Genomic DNA, 23,809 nt, shown 5'->3' with positions numbered 1-23,809 from the left:
ACACACATCAGATTTTACAGGCCGACACATACCCTCAGTCAGTACAAAGGATAGAACTTTACTTTTTTGCCTAAATAAAACCTTATTATTGTAGCAGTTTAGTTGCTTATTCTGTTTCTTGTAACATTTAGGTATTTTAGATACAGAAATAACTATTTTATGCAACTATTACATAAAATATGGGACATAATTATGTCCTACAATCTCAGGACAATTGCCATTTTTAATATTTTTTTGTCAGGACACAACTGCCCAAAGAGGGACTGTCCCACGCAAAGTGGGACAGGTGGTACACCTAAAGGCTTAGAACATTTGCAGTTGCTCGTGCCCTAAGAAAGTGACGGTCAGGGGGCCCTACATAACAGTGACGAATTGCAGCTAAATAATAAAGTTACAAATTGTATTCATTGCAAAGTGCACGCACTAACATGCAATCCACTTGTTAATTCCATACGTGAATGCCAACTTTTATTCTGTTTTTTACCTTTCTGAATTCGCTGCTTGTGTAAGAAAGTGGACAGTGAAAATTACGAACTTGCAGCGTTCATTTGATGCGAACAGCTGACAGCACAGAGCAGTAAACAATTCCATGCCCAGTAAAATAAGTCACTCTCACGTTATTGATGACGTAAATAGTCAAAGATGGCGCTGAATAGGAATCATTCCCAAGCTGGTGGAGTAATAACAAATGGTGAAAAGTGAGTACTTTATAGTCACTTTATGATAGATGACAATGATTGCATTAGGCAAATGATGCTGTAAAGTAAACATTGTTTACTTCTAGAGTATTCCCACTTTATCTCCTTTCGGCTGATGTAGGAAGAACTGTAGAGAGGGTGAGGTTTGTGGAGATATATTACTTAGTTTGTTGTAATGTTTTGTTAAATGGGGTACTAGCTGTAAAATTTAGTACTGCTGGCCGGTACAGCTGTAATCGTGCACAGAAGTTACACCAGTAACGTCTCACGCGTTTTGTTGATGGGGAGCAAACTACTCTCAATAAGTGGTCAGCGAAAGAAAGGATCGGAAGGATACCCAAGGAACACAAAGGGGGTGCACCAAATATTTGGAGATACAGTAATGTTAGTTGTGTGCTATATGTCCGGAAAGGGCGCTCTGAATTTAAATGGGAACATTTGTGATTGCTAACATTTGACAGAAATATTTCGTTATACTTTACTTCTCCACTGTATGCGAAATTACCCAGTTTCTTCTGGTTTATTCACTCGACCGCTGCTGTCTGTGAATTCTGTTCATAGTAGCTGTGATTGCATAATGTAGTGTAAAAAATACTTTCAAACTCAGATTCTTGAACTTTGCTTTTTACAGAAAAGTCAATGAAGTTGTGTCGTTACTATTAATTTATCGTGGAAGTCACTAGTCTGATATATGGGATAATGCGTGTATGCTGAAGAAAAAGAAAATGTAATCTTGCGCTAACTATGTTTCAGCAGTTTGTCGATATGATCCTTCGTCTCTTAGATGGGGAGTTGTCAAAAGTGGGACAGTTCCGCGTCACGTGACACAACATGCAGGCGACTACTTGGGAATAGGTTTCAAACAAAACAACTGTACCACTATTCAGTTTGTGGGGAGGGGCAGACACTCGAAAATGGTGGTCACTTGTTTTCCATTTGGAAAGATAGGATTAATTTGAAGAATAGCTGTCTCACTTCACTTGGGAGACATTTTTGAGAAGAAACGCAGAAGCTGATATTTAATAAGAAATTGTTCTCCAGCTTCCATCTAATATTATGTGGAGTATTATGGATATATAAACATTTTAGCTTTTTTTTCCCGGTAATTAACTGCAAATAGTTCTAGCTACAAAATCTCTAACTTTTCAGTTAAATATGCTCACTTTGGGTCATTTTTACTCCCCTTTAATTGCACTCTTCAGGGATGTTGTCTTGTTTTAAAAAATGTGCTTTTGTGGCAAAACAGTAGAAACATTTGTTGCGTAGTGCCCCTGTGGTGGCAAGCTACCAGGATATAACAGACTTGCTATTCCCAGTTTACTTGAGTATTTTGAGGCAGCTGTGAGCTGCAGTCTTTTCAGTGTGCCCTGGTTCTGTTCCAGGGCTTCCTTCCACTTGGTCTTGCGTTGATACACTTGTAGGAAGCACCCATGGAGAAGCCTCACTGGGTATTCAGACTGGCTGACCTTTTCCAATGGACTGAGCCTGAAATGCTTCCATTGAGATCAGTGCTGTACCTAGTTAACTACTTTAAGTAAATAAATACTTTATAAACCCGGTGGATTAGTGACTCTGCCCACAAATTCCTCTCAAACTGCCAGAGTCCTTCAATAATGCTGCTCAATGCCAGACGTCTCAACCTCAAGATGCACGCACTCGAGGCCCTTCTCAGTATGGAGAACATCGATGTCTGTGCTGTGACAGAAACCTGGTTCAAGGCTCCTGAGAGCACCCCAGCACTATCAGGTTTTACCTCATATCATGCCCGCCACAAAACCCAGACAATAGTATCCATATTCATCAAGGACACCCACACCTCAAGATTGGTGGCATCGCACGATGCATCGGAAACCATCCAGGTGCAATTAACCATAGGCAAGACTGCTATGCAAATTGTAGCATGTTACAGGCCACCACAACAAACTCCTCAACCGGGCCCTTCCTTGAAAACACTGAGGATAAAATGTATTCCCAACACCATCATACTAGGTGACTTCAACTACCCTAATATAGACTGGGAACACTAAAACACTCTAGCCCAAAATTTCCTGGAATTCATAAACTCAAATGCCATGGAACAACTAGTCACCATCCCCACAAGAGGAGAGAACATACTTGATCTCATCATCACGAACATGGGAGCACAATGTTCAACGCCAGAAGTATACCCTCACTGGTGAGATCTGATCACAAACTAATCTCGCTGGAGGTCCTCATCCGACCACATTCTAAAGACTAGTGTGGTCTCCTTTTAACATTACTCAAACCGCTGAATCACTTACAAATGCCTTCTACCAGCACCTGCAGGGCTGCATGGATCAGGCAATCCCAAGCAAAACAAAGACTCTTTGTACCAAAGGCAATCGTCCAGTCTGGTGGACCCCAGCCATAAACAAACTCTACAATAAAAGGAGAAAGCTACTACAAGATAGAGCAAAATCCTTAAAAGGTAAGAAACCGCTGATCACTATAAGTAAAAAGCTAAGGGCTCGCATAAAATCATCCAAAGCTAACTTTGAGAAAAAATAGCTAAGGACTCTAAAGACAACCATAAAGCATTCTTTAGCTATGTCAGAAACCTAGGAGGAAACTCCCAGATATGCTCAGAATTAGTTCAAAATGATGTGAAGATTACTGATCCTACAGACATTGCCAACATACTGGCTGACAGGTTCAGTGCAAACTTCTCCCACCTCCCCGCCTAAAAAGAGATATCTATACCAAATGATTGTAGCCCCAAACATCTCCAACGCTCAGGTGAGAACTGCTCTCCAAGGCAAAGAACACAGCATCCATGGGACCTGATGGTGTCCCCGGCTGTGTGCTCCATGAACTCAACGAGGAATTAAACCCACAGTTAGGACAGCTGTTTAATCTTAGTCTCACCTCCGGATACGCACTCAGGAGTGGCGACAGCGACTGTGGTCCCACTCCACAAAGGCGGTGCCTCCACCGACCCTGGAAATTACCGTCCCATTAGCTTGACAAGCCTGATCTGCAAAGCCATGGAAAGGATCATAATGGATCTCATAAATAAAGACATAGGGAATTTGCAGACTTTGGATCCGACCCAGTTTGGCTTTGTCAAAGGCAGATCATGCCTTTTAAACTTGGTTGACTTTTTTGAAACAGTCACCAAGGCCATTGATTTAGGAAAGGCAGTCCATACAGCCTACCTAGACCTGGCGATACAATACCCCACTCGGGTATCATTGAAAAACTCATCAACTTAAATGTAAACCCATACATTACAAGATGGGTTGCAAACTGGCTGATTGACAGAACCCACAGGGTCAGAGTTGCTGGCACCATGTCAGACTCTAAGCCTGTCACAAGTGGTGTCCCACAGGGCTCAGTCCTGGGCCCACTCTTGTTTGGCATCTACTTTTCTGAAGTACAAGCAAACACAGGAGGGTTATGGCTGACAAAGTTCGCAGATGACTGTAAACTGGGTTGAGAACACATCTGACACAGATATCCTTCAGAAGGGTCTCACAGAAACGGATAACTGGTGCCAGAGCCATGGCCTCAAGTTAAATGCCAAGAAATGCATAGTAAAAATAAGGTTACCCCTAGCTACCATATAGGTGGCAATCCCCTGAACACAAGAAGTTATTAGGGACCTGGGAACCCAGGTTGACAGTAGCCTTTCATTCGACACTCATATTGCTAAAATAGTTAGGAAGACCTTCTACATTGCCCACCTTATCATGAAGGGATTCACATCTAGATCAAGGGAAGTCATAGTCTCCCTATACTCATCACTCATCAGACCAATGATCGAGTACAATGCAATGATCGAGTACAATGCCCCATTCGGAATGTATCTGACCCGACACTTGCAGCAGCTGGAGAGGCCACAAAAGTTCCTCACCAAAAGGATAAAGGGTCTCAAAAATCTGTCTTATGCTGCACGACTGAAAGAACTCCAGTTATATTCAGTTGCGTACCGCTTACTCAGAGGTGACTTATGCCTGACATACAAGGCCATGTCAAACCCAGATTTGATGAATATGGTTCATCTGAAAAAATCTAGATCCCTCAGAGCCACAAGGGCGGGTGACTTAAACCTCGACACGGTTATTAATAGGACGTGCTGGAGGGATAGATTCATCACCCAAAGACTCCCTATGCTGTGGAACAAAATCCCGGTTTATGTGAGGCAGAGCACCTCGCTGGCCTTGTTCAAGAGGAATCTTGACCAATGGATGGGAGATCGCAGATACACCCCAGGGGTTACCTCAGTGTCACTGCTCGACAGAGGCACAGCTAAATAATGGGCATAGTTTCTCCAAACTAAGGGGTGGCGTAAGCCACAAAACTATGGCTAGGCTTATAAATGCCCTCGGGCAGATAGCCTAGTATGAACCTATATCATTGGAAAGTGAATCCAGCAACCCAGCAAGGGAGATTTAGTTCCACTTCTTGAGTCTGTGATGCTGTATTTCATAATTTCCCAAAATCTATAGATGAGGATGGGACATAGACTTATGCAGAAACAGAGGGCTTTTCTTTGTGACTCTGTTCTTTAACAGCACAGCCCATAGAAGTGTATGTAAGTACTCATCTGATGTTTTAAATCTTTGTTTATTCATTACCATTAGGACCTCAGTTCCGTCCTCGGAACCGATACGGCCGTTTCTAAGCTTGCTCCAGCCAAAAACACTCAAAGACCTACCCATAATGCCCCTCTCCTAGTTAATTCAGATCTTATTTGCCGCGTTCCTAGTCAGATGTTAGCGTTTTCTCTCTCTCTCTCAAAGCTAAGTAGAAAATTGTTAATTTTAAGACAGTTTATCTTCAAAATTATTTAATTTTTAGTCAAGTTAGCCTTCTCTCACTGTCGCCTATAACCTAAGCCTATTTCCTGCCCTTTTCCTTGGTAATTTAATTTTTTACCTTTATTATTGGTACTGTCCCTCTCTCCTGTCTTTGACAGGCCTTTCCTTTTTACTAGAGGTATGTTTTTAAAATAACATCATTGGTATTTTCTACCTTAAATTTTCTGTAGGATAGCCTTGTTGCCTTAGTATGTCAGACAAAGCTAAGTTGGGATTTAAACAGTGTGACAAGTGTGGACGTAAGATACCAAACTCAGATACACATGTTCGTTGTGTCTGCTGTTTGGGCGTGGATCATATTAAAGCTGACTGTGACATTTGTGCTAGTTTTAGTAATTGTACACTAGCAGAAACTTATCTAAAACGGATTACTCAAGACACCTTTTTCAGAAACTCTATCTGGGTCGGAAGTCTCACCTCCTTCAAAAACCTAAAAACATAAGGACAAACGGAGTCTCTCGGTTCCTGCATCTCCGTCAGTTACGGAACCGAGTCGGCTCCATGCTTCGCCGGCGCCCTCAGCGCAGACCTCTTCGGCACCAGGCTCTGTGTCTTCTCCCTCAGTGCCGTCCATGATATTCACCCCTATTTCGGTTCAGACCTCGGCACTACTGACTTCGGTGCCGTCCTTGGATCTGACATTGGCTCCAATGACTGTACCTGGTTCGGCACCATCCCCAGCCACAGTGCCGACAGTTTCTTCGGCTCCATCGGCTGCAAAACTCAAATACCTGCCAAGGACAAGATACTTCCACTCTGGTGCATACTGTCTCTATTCCGACAGCAGTGTTTTCCCTGTTGGCACCGTCCACCCTTGCTGCATCGTCTTCGGCGGAACTGATGCTCTCCCGAAGCAGTGTTTGGACCATCCGTACTGTGGTACCTAGCTCGGCACCTATTTTCTCGCTGGTGCTATCTATGTCCACAGCTCCGACGGCTTCCAGTTCTCTCAGAGCTCCTCACCTGGAGGTGGTCTCCTCATGGCGAGGTGTGACCCCAGTTCCGAGGTTGTGCCTCCCTTTTCCGGACTCCCATCTCTCCTCAGGTGGGCCTGCTGTACAGGTAGTGGACTCGCAGTTAGCACCAGTGACATCAGTATCAGAACCCTTCCCTAGCATGCACCTCTCCCAACCCTCTATTTCGGGACCCCGGGTATGGGAGTCACAAGAACCCTCTTTGAAGGGAACCCCTTCTCTGGAATCCTCCTCAGAAGATCCCACTGGGGAGCCACCCCAGAAGAAATGGTGCAAGAGGAAGCACCTTGATTCACCGGAGGAATCTATCACCGAAGACACTGATTGTGATGAGGAGGAAGAGTCCCCATGGTCTTCCCCAGACATCTCATTCGGAGACATTCTCGAAATCCTCAAGCAGTAGGGAGACTGGAAGTTGTATAACCCTTCTGAAGAATTGGTGTTTCTGCAGGCCTTCCGTGCCCAGCCATCTACTTCCTGGGTGACTCCAGCAGATGACCTTGTTAAAATCATTGTGCAGCATGCCTGGAAGGCCCCGGACAACGTAGAACCTGTCCCTCAGAGGCCAGAGAAAACATTTTATCTGCACCTGAAGACCAGTCCCACTGGTCCTAGCAGTTGACAGTTGATTCTATGGTCATGGCCGCGGCCACCAAGAGGGAACTGGCAGAAGATAGTTCCACCATCCATCCTCCAAACAGAGAGTCCCGGACCATGGACAGACTAGGGGAAATGGATCTATGCTTCAGCGACATTCGCCATTCAGAATGTCGTTGTACTATCTGGCACACTTTACTCACCGCCAAAGAGACCTAATTTCTGAAATATCTCCATCTTTGATGGGAGTACTGCCTGATGAGGTGTGTGTTACTGTTGCCTCCAGCTAGCTACCCTTGAATCCCTCTCGAACTCCTCGATGCATTTGATATCTCACTCCACCGAGGGGGCAGCTTGAGGCGTTGTCATGAGACATAATGCTTGGATGCGGTTGTGTGACTTTGCAGACCCCTTTAAATCTTCCTTCGTCAATGCACCTGTCGACGAAGCTGCACTTTTTGAACCCAAAGTACGAGACACACTTGCATGTAGCGAGAAAGACAGAAAGACCTTGTCTGCTGTGGGCATGTGCCTTTCCAACCCCCAGAGGTCCTACTCCAGGAACCAGAAGGGAGGAAAAATGTGGTTCAAGAAATCCGAAGGAACTTTTCGTGACACTCGTGAACAATCCCCCCGGGGCAGAGGGGGCAACTCATATGGAAGATGTTCCTTTTGGGGTAGAGGGGGGGTCCGCGTAACCAGGGCGCTAGAGATTCTTTCTCCAGCAGACCCTACCAGTGCTCCTGAGCAGTGGCCTGATTGCTTTCCTCTGGAAGCAGTCGGGGGTCATTTTTCTCTGCATCTACCAGCCTGGCATCTTATTACTACCGATGTTTGGGTGCAGAGAATAATATCCAGAGGCTACCAAATACCATTCGATTTAACTCCCATCCCCGATGTACCACCCAAACAGAGGGAATTAGCAGCCTTAGAAATAGAAAAGCTGCTAAGGAAAAGTCATCCAACCAGTACCACCAGACCAGGCAGGATCCAGGTTTTACTCTAGGTTCTTTTTAGTGCCAAAAAAGACAGGGGACTGGAGACCAATCCTGGATCTCGACCTATTGAACAAATTTATCAAACTTCAAAATTTCCAGATGGTCACGATACAGTCCATTCTTCCCTTCCTAGGGAGGGATAACTGGATGTGCTCTATAGACCTCCAGGATGCATACTACCACATAAAGATGGATCACCGCTCCCGGCTGGCAGCCAATCACTGCCAGTTCAGGGCACTGCCATTCAGTCTCTCGACATCCCTTTGAGTGTTCACCAAATGTATGGCAGTTGTGGTAGCTTATCTTCGACTACAAGGATTTCAGGTATTTCCCTATCTAAACGATTGGTTCCTTACCGCTCCGACCAGGAATCTTCTTACACTCACGATCTCGCTCTCCACTTGGGAATTACAATCAACAAGGACACATCTCAATGTCTTCAACGAAGACAGTGGAATTCATTGGAGCGGACTTCAGCACAACATCCTGTCAAGCTTCTCTCCCCCCTCACAGGTTTTCGAACATAACACGCTAAATCCAAGACCTTCTTCCTCAGACCTATGTACCAACACATCTTGTACTGCAACTGTTAGGCTCCATGGTGGCTGCCATTACGTTGGTACCACTGGTGAGACTGCACATGAGAATCCTACAGTGGCTCCTTTCCACACAATGGTCGTTGCTAATTTACCCACTCGACCACATGTTACGTCTTTCAAACCGTTACAAGGAAGAAATGTTTTATGGTGGATGAACCCACAAACGAATCTTTGATGTCAACTGTTCTGTCTTCCACAGCCATGGTGACCACAGATGCCCTGACCCCCCCCCCCCCAGGGGTAACCACCGAGGGACGCTCGGCCACCAGGTCTTCCCTATGGCCTCATCTGATTCACAGTCCGTGGATCCTGGATCATTCTCAATACCTGTTATCTCATCCTCAAGGACTGATTCATCTGAATATGCACAGTCTCAAGTTCACAGTTTGGTTCCTTCACTTCCAGTGAATGCTAGGCTGCCTGATATTCCATCTCCTGTTCGTGAAATTCTTCTGGCTTCACACAAACCTTCCACTAGGAAAGTTTATTCTAGTAAATGGACTAGGTTTTCTATTTGGGCCAAAGATCAGAATTTCGACCCTTTCTCTATGCCTATTCAAAAGATCCTACAATAACGGACTACTGTTTTGCATGCAGGAGCCTCCGCTTCGATGATCAATGTACATTTAGCAGCTATCGCCAATTTTCATAATGATCTTGATAATTCTTCAGTTATGTCACCCTGCCTATGCAAGACCTTTTTGAAAGGAGTATTACATGTTCAACCTCCAGTCAAGCCTCCCTTAGAATCCTGGGACTTGACTTTGGTACTGCAGTCTTTCACAGGTTCTCCTTTCGAGCCTTTTGATTCATGTGATTTGCAATTATTGTCATGGAAAACCTTACTTCTAGTAGCACTTACCTCAGTGGGAAGAGTATCTGAGCTGCAGGCTTTGAGTGTCAAGAGTCCTTACTTGATCTTCCATATGGATAGGGTGTCCCTTCGTACTGACCCTTCTTTCTTTCCCAAGGTCTTCCCTCAGCATGCTAACAAACGGGAGTACCTTTTGCACACCCTTGATGTGCATCGGCAGCTTCGTTGTTATTTAGACAGGACTAAATCTTTCAGGAAAACAGATCAATTTTTTGTGGCCTTTGCAGGACCCAGATTGGGTAAACCTGTTTCCAAAGTGACTTTATCCTTCTGGCTTAGAAACGTCATTACCTTTATCTACCAACAGAATAAGCTATCCTTACCTTCCAGAATAAAGGTGCATTCTACCAGATCTATGGCTACTTCTATGGGCAGGGCCTCATACCTTTATGTCTCATTACAAATTGGATTTGGCCTCCAGAGGATGAGCATCTTTTGGTTCTATGGTGCTCAGGAATATCCTTCCTTAGGGCCACCCAGGACTAAAGTAGCTGGGGACTCGGTCCTAATGGTAATGAATAAACAGAGATTTACAAAATCAGATAAGAAAATTGTCTTACCATAACATTCCATCTGTGTTGTAGATCTTTGTTCATTCATTACTTCCCGCCCTCCTTTCCCCTGCCTGAACTCCTGGTGGACTTTAGGAACTCCTGGTTAGGGTATTTGCTCAGACAGAGCCTCTTACTATTTTTTTTTCTATTACTACATCTATTATGTAAGGGCGGGAAAACTTGATCTGAAGTAACTAGGAGAGGGGCATTATGGGTAGGTCTTAGCTGAGAGTTTTTGGCTGACGCAGGCTTAGAAATGGCCGAGGTCCATGAATGAACGAACAAAGATCTACAACACAGGTGGAACGTTATGGTAAGACATAACTTCTTTTTACCTTTGCACCCTCTGCATTTTGGTCTCCTATACATTCAAGATACTTAAAACTCCTTTACCTGAAGTAACTGGTTATCTTTACTTGTCAATCGTTATTTATTTTTCCCCAGAAGATAACTGTGATATGTGATTTGGTGGTTCTGCTTTTTATATAAAATGCTTAATACATTGAACTTGAAGGTAAGAGGATAGCATCATCTTCAAACAAAGATGTAGTCTTCCTATTCACAGACGATACTGTCCAGACTTTGGCTACATCCTACTTTCCTATAAATGAAAATCACAAGTCAATCCTCTGTTAAGTCCTGTGCCCATCTTGAACGTAAGAATGCAACTCTTGCTCCTTAAATGTAGGGGCTATACAGTATGGAGTAGAAGCCCTAGACCACTGTATTGTACAAGGTCATATGCCTTTACTGTGGCCACAGAATACATGTAAACACTATTGGCAAATGTCCATGACTCCTCCAGTGTCTTTTCAAGGAAGAGTTGAGCTAGTCTTCTACAGCTAGGATAGTTCCTGAAACAGAGACTCCCCTTTTGGATGATGTTTTTTTTTGCAGCATAGTAATATAGGCCTTTTAGGGAAGCAAAGGAACGTTATCTCAAAATCAATGGAGTGAACTCCCCTGATCTCCTTTTGCAAATGGAAACTATTAACTCAGTTTGTCAGTCAGGATACTGCCCTAGCTGTAGTATCAAGATTAATAAACTACAGAGACACTGAAAATGTAGTCTTGCTTCATTGAGGTGTATATCCAGATTGATTTCTCTGAAACATATAGGACCCGACTTGCAAATTACTGAAGCTAGTCTGATAGCATGAAAGCTGTACCCATCATGTAAAATTAAAATGGTGTTTTATCCATAGTATCTCCAAAGTATTCTGCCTCTTTGGCTTTTCCAGTCTGATCTCATGTAGTCTAGCAACATTTCCACAACTGAACTTGTCTGTCTGCTACAGTATCCTTATTTACAGGAAGTGATTCAATCCCATCATTGTATTCTAGCACTGTTTGCTCAATGGAAGGTTTGTCCACATGCTCAAGAGTTTCTCAGAATAGTCCTTCCATTTCTTGACAGTGTCCAAATTTAAAGTCTAAATTTATTTACCAGTGTTGTTCATATCGCAGCCATAAATCTGCCTTTTCTCCCTGAGGTATTGGATGTTGTGCTGCTACCTCTTTGAGATCTCACAGAAGTAATGTTCCATAGCTTCTGAACTGTTTCCATGTAATGGGCCTCCGCTTCGCATCTGCCACGGTTGCTGCTTGTGACGCCCCACCACTGCCAACCAGTAATCAAGGAGCCTCAGTCCTCACCCCTTGCAACAGTGCGGGACGTACACTGGAAGGATTACAAGAATGCACACAGTATTTCCAGATGCAGCTCTGTGCATCAAGTGCAGTTTCCCTTAAGAGCACTCGGAGACCACACTTGGACCAGGCATGTTTTCTGCCTCTTTCTCCAGATGCCTAATAAGACTCCCCCAATGGCACAGCTATAGAGTTGAGATCTCAGCTGAGTGACCAAGCCAAGACCTCCAGCACCATCTCTGTCCAACCAACCAGTGCTTCGTAGTTTCTGACACACGCACTCTTTGAGGTTTGATTTTATACACACACACACACACACACACACACACACACACACACACACACACACACACCACTGGGAAAGGCTGGCACAGGTTTACTAGATATGCCCCTTTCTGCCCAGACTATAAGGTAGTTAGCACTGCCACCAGTCAATTCCTTATCAGCCACTGTAAGGTCCGTAACAAAGGGTGTCCAGTCTTACTTCGTAATATTAACACAAATGGTAGTCTGACCAAGAGAAGGCTATTAGGAGTGGCTCACACATTGTCACCAAATAAATATGCAAGTACTCTCAAAACTTAAATATCTCTACAGATCAGCCACAATGAAAGGTTTAAATGTATTTAATAATAAATAATAAAGCAACAAACAATACTAAATATATATTCACAGTGACATCAGAGTTCAAAACCACAGGAAATATTTAAAACAACATTGCAGGACAGTCTCAAATAAATAAATAAAAATATCTAAACTAAGCTTCACTGTATACCTAACTGAATCTAAGAGAGTTGTACTATAACCTTAAAACTTGCTAGTAGAGCAAGGCAGATATGTGGTGAATGGTTCTTGTCTTGTCCAAGACCGAATGCAGAATGCTCTATCTCACTAAGAGACTTCTCAAATTAATATCTAAAATATTACTTCTGGGATAGCTTGCAGAATTACATAATTTCTTTCTTTTCATCTGCCTCTAGTTCCCAGGTGAAACCCCCACTGCTGGAAGCTAGCAGTATTTAGCATCTACCTGTAAATACATAGACCTCAGATCTTTGGCAGATGTTGGAAGTTGTAATACAATTGCATTCCTTCGTGCTTTCAGAGGTAGTAATTGGTTCTGTCAGAAGACAATACAGAAATCTTCTTAGCACAGACTCTGTGTCTCTAGCTGCATTGAAAGCTAAAAGCTACCATATTTTATTGCGTAGCCTATAAAGTGAATTCATTTAGCTATTTTCCTAAAATTTGCTGGACTGAAGGTAACCTCCTGTATTTCACTTTCCACTGTTAAAATATATACATTTAGACAGTTAAAATAGTGCATGTACATTTCTGTTCTCTTCTCGCAGGGAACACTGTGGATGCATTTCAAACACAAACACTATAAAATAACCTTTTTAACACATGTCTATACTAACCAGTTTAATATACACATGACCTACAATTCTGATAGTTGTAACACAAACATCTTGTGTAAATCATGTTGATATTTACAAATTGCATATAATTATTTACGAAATTCCAGATAGCTGTGCTGGCAGAATCTCCCTTCATCACGCTGCTTTTCCGGCTTGTTGGTACCTGTTGGTTAAATCTGTAGAACACACACACACACACACACACTAGTATCATTTGGATGAGGTTGTCATTAACCTCTGGCTTCTCAGGATATTCCTCTGAAAATGTATCTAAATGTACATTCTGTTAGTGTGACTACTGTTGACATTTATATGTGGCCTTTATACTAGATTACTTTTTGGCCATGTCTCTGATTTTCAAGGTTGGACGTTGAGAGCTTTGGCCCTTTATGTCGGATAATTGAAAATTTATGAGATCTTGAGCTGTGCCTAATTATTTTGCTGTGATAATGATTAATGAAAGTGGTATCTTGAATTATTTATTTTTATTGATCTTCTCTTTAAGTTCTTTTCTTATATTCTGTTGTGGAAAATGCCCTTGAATGGCCTTAAAATTTACTGCCTATTTAAATGCAGTAAATAGTTCTATAAGCATGCTGAGGCAGTACATTTCAAGGAGGCAGTACATTTCAAGGCCATTCTTGGTCTTGAAATGTACTGCCTCTTAAAATGCAGTAAATAGTTCTATAAGCATGCTGAGTTTCACCTTGGTGGGATAGCATAACAAAAACTTAATCTCAGTGCTTCATAATAAGATTTAAGTGGTCTTTTCTGTTCTGTGAAATGTGAGAATTTATTGTTGTCTTAATGTAAGCCCAGTTATATGGAATACTTAATGAATGACTTGTTTGGATAAAGAAAGCTGTTTATTTTACCATCACATAAACTTGATTATTTTGTGTGTGCGTGTGTGTGTCTGTTATATACACATATATATATATATATATATATATGTGTGTGTGTGTGTGTATGTTTCTGTGAAGACCTTTAGAACAAATAGAGCTGAAGCAACCCAAGCAATAATCAAACAGGTAACATTTAGCGTGATTTATTCTGCAAAGGAAGCAAAGCAGAAATACAGCAGGTAACCTCTAATAAGTTAACAACAATAATTGAGGTTAGCATTATGGCACACAAGTGCTGAAATGTAATATGAGCATACGCTTAACAGTAACTTTAACTTCATCTTTTAGCAGCTGTGAACGTCATCAGTGTCAAAATGCAGCTAACACCACGTGTTAAGACATTAGCCTAAACTTGCTCTGAGGCAGTTCTTCTGAAAAGAGCAGAGCTAAAAGCAGACAGGGGTTAATGCAAATAAAAAAGTACATTATATATTTTCAGAGTTCAGTTACATCAGTCCTTAAGGGAGGTGATAGCAGTACCCTTAATTCTTCGCCCTCTCTGTGTTCATAAAACATCTTTGCTTCTTATACTAGCCACAGTCTGATTTAAGGGTAAGAGATTTTCCCTGAGCTTTTCCATTTAGGGACTGTAGTTAGGCAGTTTTTGAATGATATTGGGAGAAACCAATACAAGCCATAACTTTTGCCCTTTCTTAAGTGAACTAAAGCTCCCATAAGTGAATAGGAATGATGGCATAGTCTGATTTTTTTTTTTTTTTTTTTTTTATTTATATATTTTTTGGTGCCACCCAAATACAGAAAGTAAAGGCTCCTTTACAATGTGATATACATGTTGCACTACAGGGCAGAGCCAGAACTTGTGTAAGCAGTTGGATGACAGGAGTTCTCTGCTGCACTTGAATGAAGAAGCATAACCATGTTTTAGACTATGTAGAGCGGGTAGCCATTATACATATAAAGGAAGTTTTACTCCCACAGCCTTAAATATTCTTATAAGCAGAAAGATGTGCCCATGAACTGTCAGAATCAGTGGCATGCTTTTAAAGAAGTTCTATATAAAAGACTGTTTCCCTTTTTTCTTTTGAAAAAAAAGTGGGCATTTTTAACAGCAGCAGATATTGCCTGCAGACAAGAGGGGTTTTCCTCCCCGTTAGGGACAGGTGAGAAATCATCTTCAGACTTGGTCTAGTTGGTTAAAACACCCCTGATGGGGTTGACTTAAAAGAGTAATTTAACTGCAAGTGTTCACCACCACACTTTGTCCATAGATGATATTTTAAGTATAGTAAAACCTATTTTTTCTGCCTTCTATATTGTTAAAAACATAAAACTGTACTCCTATCTAGCCAATCTGCATCTGTCAGTTTGCTGTGAGTGGTTTCATAGAAGTTCAAGTTTGCTTGTGATATGCTTTAATCCTGTTCTCCGCCTCAATGCTATTAAAGCTTAAATTTGCAATGTAGTGTGAGCCAAACCTTCATCCACTTTGGTGATGTAGAGGTGTACCATGTAATGGCTAAGGGAGTTGGCTTGAAAGAAGATTGTTTTGTAGCTTTTCCCAGCAAGAGAGAGGTATAGATATCAAACACATGTTGAATTGTGAAATAATTTAGTGTAAGTACTTGCGTCTCCACTGCTAAAGCGATGCTGCTTAACTGAGATCTCCAAAAAAAAAAAAAAAAAAGTCTGAACCTTTTTAGTGTTTAACCATAACTTATTGGACTGCATTTCATAAACTGTTAAATGTAGTATCCATCCCTCCTCAACTCCATTTTTTCCCCATTTTACGCATGGGGTCGGGGTGTCACTTTAACAGTGAAAATCATCTCGAACCAATATGCACCATAATATAAAACACTGATTAAGAAAACTGAGTAGTATAAATTATGCAAAGGTTTGAGTTATTTAAAGTAGAATCACTTGGAACACCTTTTCTGTAAAACGCACAGAAGTAACCTAACACTAAAAAGCTACAGAAGGCAAATTTAAATAATAAAAGATGAATTTGTATATGATAAATTCAATACTTTACTGTAAAAGCTCTGCCATATATTGCTGTGAGTGAAAGATTAGTTTGTTTTACCTTGTACTGGTTTCTTGTAATTTGTATTGCTGTATTGATTCTGTTATATGTTATCCATAGAGCCAGAATATTAAGTGCCCACCCCGTCCAATCTGTCTCGCTGATTATTTTCCCCTTAGACTGCTAAAGCTTGAGCTTGAGTTGCCCCCTTTTTCGTATCCAACTGCTTAGTGCACACTACAACTCTTAGGATATTAACCCATTTTTTTCATCTTAGTTTAAAGTCTGCAATATCTGGTAGAACCCACATTCTGTCTGTCAGCAGTTATCATAGGACTCCTGCTTCTGTCTTATTCTTGGTGAGAGAAGGAGCATAAGGACATTATTTCCTAGAGACTGCTGATCACCAATAAGTGGTAACTGCTTCATGGGTGCCAGCTTCAAATTTGTGCTTAAATTTTGCTCCTGGTGAGAGAGAGAGAGAGAACTGAGGGCATTGATTCCTGATTGACTCTGGGCAGTGAGTGACTGTGTGGACCTTCTGGTTGGTGTGATTGCTACTCAAGGCATCTTCCAGGAAAAGGCTACAACAAGCCTACAGATCCCTGCATCACCTGGGATAAGAGTGTTGATCAAAGAGCCTGTGGCCTGCTTCTCATTATGGGATTAGTGACACTGTTTTCCTTCTGGTGGGAGAAGAAGCAAAGGGGTAGTGCATCGTAGCAGAGTGAAGCTGTGATGAGACCAGCACTAGTAGTAGTTGATTTAGGTGAATCCCAATTGTTCATCATTCCTGGCAGACCCAATTATTTCTTTTTAGTATATACTGTTTGATTAGCTACTGCCTAACCTTGCTTTCGAATATCTTTTTAAATAAATTATCCATAAATCTTCAGTGTCTACTTTAGTAGTTTCCTCTCAAGTGTTTGGCAGTGCATTGTATAGATTTGGCAGTGCCCTGAGTAGACACAGGCACTTTGAGTTGACATCTTTCCTTTAAAAGTATGTGTTGCATGTCTCGCATATTCAAATGAGAGACAGAGGCACGGGATGGGTTCAAGTCGTGTATTGTACATAAACACATCAGGCGCTGTAACTGGAACATATACTTCAAACTTCATATGGTTACTGACTGACTCTTCTAATGCAAGTCACATATGCATCCTCATTCAAGCTTGCACTCACACTGAATGACTATACAAATAGCACTGATCTCGCACGTGCTGTCTGACTAGGTACCATATACACACTGATCTGCATCCCTTTAATTTTGTTTGGCATGCAAATAGGAGAACAAAGACATTTTGAGAAATAGACAATATATATCAACATTTTCACAAGCAAAACTGAGCTTCAGTCTAAGTTGCTTTGTATTTTGGATTTGATCTGGTAACACAGAGGCTTTGACTGGGTTTAGAAAGAGGGAAAGTATCTGGGGATTCTTTCACAACTGGAGCATCATGGATTTCATCAAAATTATTTGAAGGAAGCACACTGTCCGTTTGAATTTGAAGAGATGTAGAGTCACTCTGCCAATGCCATCGACTCTTAATTCCCAATCTGCTGTGTCATTGGTTCGGAGACAGGTAACACATCCTAGATTCCGTATGAAATGCATTCTTTCTGATTGTATGATGTAAGATCTCCGTTCCTCACAAATGTTCTTCACAATTTCCACTTGGTCGTATCCTTTAGACGTCTGCATTCTTACGACTTCTTGTAGTATTGGTCTAAGAGATTTACTGGTCTTATGGTTGTACAACTTTGTGACTGAAGTTGAGCCTTGACCGCTTTTTTGTTCTTTGCATTTGGCACTAACAATTGTTTACTGATTGGTAAAGTTGTTCTAGTCTGGACATTAATCTCTGAGCAGATGAACCAAGCAAGTTGTCTCGAGGAGTGTTTCTGAGATTGAGTAAGTTAAGGAAAACATCATTACCATCTCTTGGATTTCTCCAACAAATGTTTGCACTGTGAACTGCACGTTCAGCTAACCTATTGGATTGTGGTTACTCGGGACTACTGGTAATATGAACAAAGTCCTAAAACTCAGCAAATTTCTTGAACTGCTGACTTGTAAACTGTGCATCATTGTGAGACGTGACTTTGTGCTCACTGCCATGGACAGAAAAATGTCTCTTCAATTTTGTAATGACTGTGCTGGACGTCAAGTTAGGAAGTAAGTCAATTTGAAACAATTTTGAGTGAGTATACTAACCATTCCATTCAAAAATGTCAGTGGCAACAGTCAACCATGGTAATTAGGAAATTTGGTGTATTCGAAGTGGTTCTTTTTGCTGTTGCGGTTTGGTGCTGTTGCAGATTGAACATGCTAGAGTTTCCTTTTGTATAGCTTTGGACATAGAAGGGCAAAATACAATGCCTCTTGCCCTTCTTTTGGCTGAATCGGTACCTGGGTGATCACGATGCAAGATATTAATATATTCCTGTTGTAATACTTTAGGAATTACCACTTTTGGACTTTTCACAGTGATTCCATCTTCCGTCATGAGTTCATCTCTGTAAGGAAAATACTGCTGAATGTCAAGTGGTAAACTGGTTTTGTCATGTTGGCCATCCTTGACCGATAAGGTTTTTCAGCTTCTGGAGAATTGGGTCTGAATCTTTTAATTTCTTAGTTCATCAAGGCATGATGATAAAAAATGTCTGACTTCCATGACTTCAAAGTCTGCTGTTTCATTTTCATGCTGCTCTGTTATTTGTTTGGGTGGTGTGACAAAGCATCAGCAAGGTACAAGTATTTGCCTTTTTTGTAAACCATATTGAAATTGCACTTCTGCAATTTTAACATCATACATTGCAATCGTGCTGCGGCAGTATGCATTGGCTTTTTCAAAATTGTCACTAGTGGTTGGTGATCAGTCTCTATTTGAATAGGTTTGCCATAAATACAGTCATTGAACTTTGAACATGTGAACACTACTGCCAAAAGTTCTTTATTTGTGCATAGTGCATCTCCGTTTGACTTAAAGTTCTTGACACACAGGCTACTGGTATGCCTTCCTGAAGACATGCTGCACCAAGGCCATACTTTGAAGCATTGCAAAAAGAGTTACATGTTTGTGAAAATCATAATATCTCAATGTGGGTGGACTGGCATTTTTCATCTTCAGAATAACTATATCTATCCTACCTTTTAAGTTAACTCTAATTTTACCTTTCCACTACACTTACCTTTCCCTTTTCCTACCCCGCCCAAAAAAAGTTTGAGCTATATTGATATTTCTAACTGTATAATTTTCCTACATGCTAATGTTCCATTGTTATTGCATTGTGCCTTTTTACAACATATGTGCTGTTTAGATAGTTTTCTGTATTATTTCACTTGCTTTAAAAGTAATTGTTTCATGTAATAATTTTCATGAAACTTGGAGTTTTTCTCACTGAAAATGGGTCTAAAGCCCAGTGGACTTTCCCGGTCAACAAATGTCAATAAATGCTCTTTGGTGATGATCCAACCAGGTCCAGTTTACATTTTTGTGTGTCAACTCATGTAATGGTGCAGGAAGCTCACTGAAGTGTGGAATTAACTTTTCTAAATCATGTTCATTTTCACCATTGCCTCCAACAGTAATGTCGTCTGCTACAGTAGCACATGGATAACAAGAAAAAAATTGTTCCATGGCATTTTGAAAGACTTCACTGGCAGAAGTGATTCCAAATGGCATTCACAAAAATTTGTATCTACCAAGTGGTGTACTGAATGTAGTTAACAATGAAGATTTGTGGTCCAGCGAATTTGCCAATAGGAACTTTTTGCATGTAAGACTAAAAAAACAATGGAATTTGGCATGAGAATATCTACCTTGTCTATATGCATCGGATGATTAGGACGGTTAAGTGCAACGTCTCTTGGATCAGTACATATTCAAATATCATCTGAGATTTTCTTATGAGCTATGACCATGGAGGATACCCATTCAGTCTGTTCTTCTGTTGGAGTTGGGACACCTAAATTCACCATTTTGTCTAGTTCTGCTTTTATTTTGCATTGCTACTGGAATCTTCCGTGTTGGTCTAACAACTGGACTTACTTCATGGTTTAACTTTTATGGAATATGTGATTGAAAGTTTGCCAAGCTCATCCTTGAAAATATCAGCATATTCACTAAAAATAAAGCTATTGTTATTCATTCTTGTATGGTGAACCTCTTTATTAAATGAAATCTTTCCCATTCTCAGACTGTCCTTGAGGCCTAACAATGACTGCACGTGTCTTTTGACTACGTAAAACTGCAAGTCATCGTTGTTTCCAGTAGAATGGCATGAAAGAACTACTGCGCCATTTGTTTGAATCTCTTCACCACCGTAAGCAACTAGTTTCACACACTTTGCTAAGTCAGGTTTCTCACCACCTTTTATTTGAGTAACATTTGTGCTGATATAACATTGCACTTAGATCTAGTGTCTACTTTAAGCTCTACGGGTTTCCCATTAATTTGTACAGTACAAACTATTTCGCTCTTTGCTGACAACCGATAGTCTACCATTTTAACCGTTTCATCGATCACAGAGACACCCTCAACATAGAAAGTTTGCTCACAGCTCTTTATCTGATCTACTTGCTTCTTCTGATACTCTCGTTTAATGTAAATCTGCAACACTTTAGATTTTGAAATTATTCCACTTTTTACATTTGTGACATTGCTGACCAACAGCTAAACACTTCCCATTTAGGTTAATGACTGCCTCCACAATTGTGACAGTTAACAATGAGGTTGGGGTGGCCCCCTTTAGTTTATATTTCTTTACCATCTTAACTTTTTGCTACTGTGCACTATTCACACCAGCAGATACTGCAAATATGCTTTTCTCATTTGTAAACATATTCGTAAGCTTTTCTGTAAGCTCATGTATTTGAGCAAATCTTAGTGGCTTTGCTTAATGTTAATTCACTATCTCAAAGCAAATTCTTTCTCACTGCATCATTATTAACACCACATACAAGATGGTCGTTTATCAATTCCTCTTGTAGATCACCAAATCTACATGTTTTTGCTTTATTTCTTAAGTCAGTAATATATGCTGCAATAGTTTCACCAGGCTTTTGATTTCTTGTGTAAAATGTATGTCTTTCCATTGTAATATTCATTTGAGGATTGCACATTTCTCTAAATTTACATTTTAAGCACTCAGGGTCTTCCTGCATTTCTGCCTGTATCACAATATGGCAGTTCTCCCTTTCCCTGCATACATAGCAGGTGCATACACAAATGATTGTTCTTGCTCAGTGGTTTCAGACGCCAGCTAAATTGAGAAATAGAAATGCTTTGTACGTGCATCTTTATCAGAAAATGCAGCCTGTATGAAAATGTCATATTGTTGCTCAAACACTCGCCAATTCAGCAATTCAGCAAGGGTGGGAGGCTGGCATAATTAATAAATGTTTATTACTTACACACACAACAAGGTGCAGGGTTTGATTCTCTGGCAGGGCTGGGGCTACAATGGGCTTACACAAGGGCACCCAGCCTAGTACTAATCTATGAATCTATGAATATTATCATCCAACACCAGCAGTTCAGGTCTACGAAATCCCTCTGCCATGACAACAGAGTTCATTTAAACAAAGTGTAGACCTTATACTTGTAATATTGCCCAGGTGCACAACAGTCTCTCCAAAAATGCTTTATTTTAACACTGCAAATACCTCAAACGCTCCGGACACTTTGAAAAATCTGTGTTACATTGTGAAAAAATCAGACATTTTTAACCTTTTCATACTTTTTAAACACTTCAGAGATTATAGGTTCATAGGTTGGTACTAGGCTATTGGCCCTAGGGCCTGTACAAACCTAGCCATAACAATTCCCTGGCTATTTCTTCCCACACTATTTACTTCCCTGGACCCCTGTCTAGCAGGGCGACTGATGTGATCCCTGGGATGAATTTCCTTTCTCCATTGTTTCAAATGCTTTAATCATTGTCGCTATTTCAGACATTTTGAACATCTCTGAAATTATTTTGACCACTTTGAATGCTATGCCACGTGTTTGGTGACTGAGAATCATTAAAACGAATTTAAGTACCTTTGAATAACCACTGACCTGTTTGCGAGTTCACTCCTGTATATTACTCCACTTCTAGCTGCGTGCCTCATGGTTGCGAGCTGCTTCAACTTTGGATCCCATTCTGACTCCCTGTCACATGTCTCGTGTATTTAATGAGACACTGAGGCACGGGATGGGTTCAGGTAACTTATTATACATAAACACATTAGGAGCTGTAACTGGAGCATATACTTTGAGCGTTATATACTTAACTGACTGAGTACTACTAACACACTCTCATATGCATCTCCATTCAAGCTTGCACTCACACTGAATGACTATACAAAATGGCACTGATCTCACACATGCTCTCTGACTACAGTGGCTGACTAGGTACAATATTCTGTCTGATCTACAGTATGCATGAAATAATCCATACATAGTTGCACATAGGACAACTAGTTTGCCCCTCCAATCGTCTCCGTTATCAGCTTGGTAGATATAGGCATTCTGAGGTAATGAAGAAATTGCCTCATGTTTACTGATAACCAGCTAATTCAAACAAAATTATGTGAGAATTGTATTTAGACAATGTCACTGTAGGCAAAGCTCTCACATAAAAGCACTCCTATTAGGTTGTCAGTAGTACACATGCTGCATGTGTCTCTCACAGCACAAAGCAGACACACACACCCCAGATGCTGAGGTACTTACAAAAGCAACCTTCATAAACGTCTGAGACCTCTTGTATGAAACGCATGTAACAGATGCCCTCAGCAGCCCCAAATGTATTCTTTTAGAACAGTGCCCGCATCAACACATCATGGAGCCTCTACTTCTAAACCCATATGGCAAGCCACCACATAACCCAACATTCTGTCACTTGAACCTCCATTGTGGAATACACTGATGTCCCTCTTACCAAGTAGAGTAAGGAGAAAGCTGCAGTCGGTTGCTTATCAGTGGCCCAGGATCCATCATATTATGCAAGTATGCCCACTCTCAGGTCATTGTGACTTGGTCATAGTCTATGTAGGTGTAATTGACCTGAGACGTACCGCCCTAGACTATATGAAGAGAGACATCATGGAACACTTGGAATGCATGTCCCAAGCTGGTATGGTCTAGCACTGAGCAGCATTCCACCTTTCCAAGGATGATGCCACAATACAAGCAGAAGGTGACTGACTTTAATAATTGGCTTAGTTTCTGGTGTAATTCTAAGTTGGTGCAATATTTATCATTATGGAAGGAGATGGTTAGTAGATCACACGGCTTTGCCAGGGATGGTCTGTACCTCTCCCCTCTGTACTTTTGAATATAATCTAAAAACACTGTCCTCCTCCAAAGTGCCTTTTTAGACCGTGCCAAACTGAAAATACTTGTCATACCAAGTCAAAACCAACAAAAATCTAAAGGTGTCACTGTTCAATGCTAGAAGTGTAAAGAAGAAACTTCACTCCCTACAAGGTCTCCTTACCCTAGAGAATACTAACATCTGTGCATCACTGGACATGGTTTAAAGCTGTAGAGAGCACCCCAGCAGTGCAAGGCTATAATATCTTCCACACATTTATAATGGCTATTCCACAGGTAGGGACTAAAGGTGGGGATGTCTCGATTTACATCAGAAAATAAATATACCTCAAGGCTGGTCAAAGATGATGCACTTGAGCTTCTCCATGTTCGAATTGCCACAGACA

General features: G+C 41.2%; 1 protein-coding gene across 1 annotated transcript in view; it reads left to right on the top strand.

The window, feature by feature from the left end:
- The first annotated feature begins 602 nt into the window (after nucleotides 1–602).
- The window catches only part of WBP2NL (WBP2 N-terminal like), a 965,291-nt gene continuing 942,084 nt past the window's right edge, over nucleotides 603–23,809 (top strand). Inside the window, exon 1 of the mRNA XM_044075333.1 lies at nucleotides 603–698. Within this exon, the coding sequence (XP_043931268.1) occupies nucleotides 643–698 (56 nt within the window). The 5' untranslated portion in view covers nucleotides 603–642. The remainder of the gene's footprint in view (nucleotides 699–23,809) is intronic.

The sequence above is a fragment of the Protopterus annectens genome, chromosome 1.part1 (genome assembly GCF_019279795.1).
Source record: "Protopterus annectens isolate FY-2018-M chromosome 1.part1, PAN1.0, whole genome shotgun sequence".
Taxonomy (NCBI): domain Eukaryota; kingdom Metazoa; phylum Chordata; order Ceratodontiformes; family Protopteridae; genus Protopterus; species Protopterus annectens.
The sequence above is the reverse complement of the archived record's forward strand: the minus strand, read 5'-3'. Positions and strand labels throughout refer to the sequence as shown.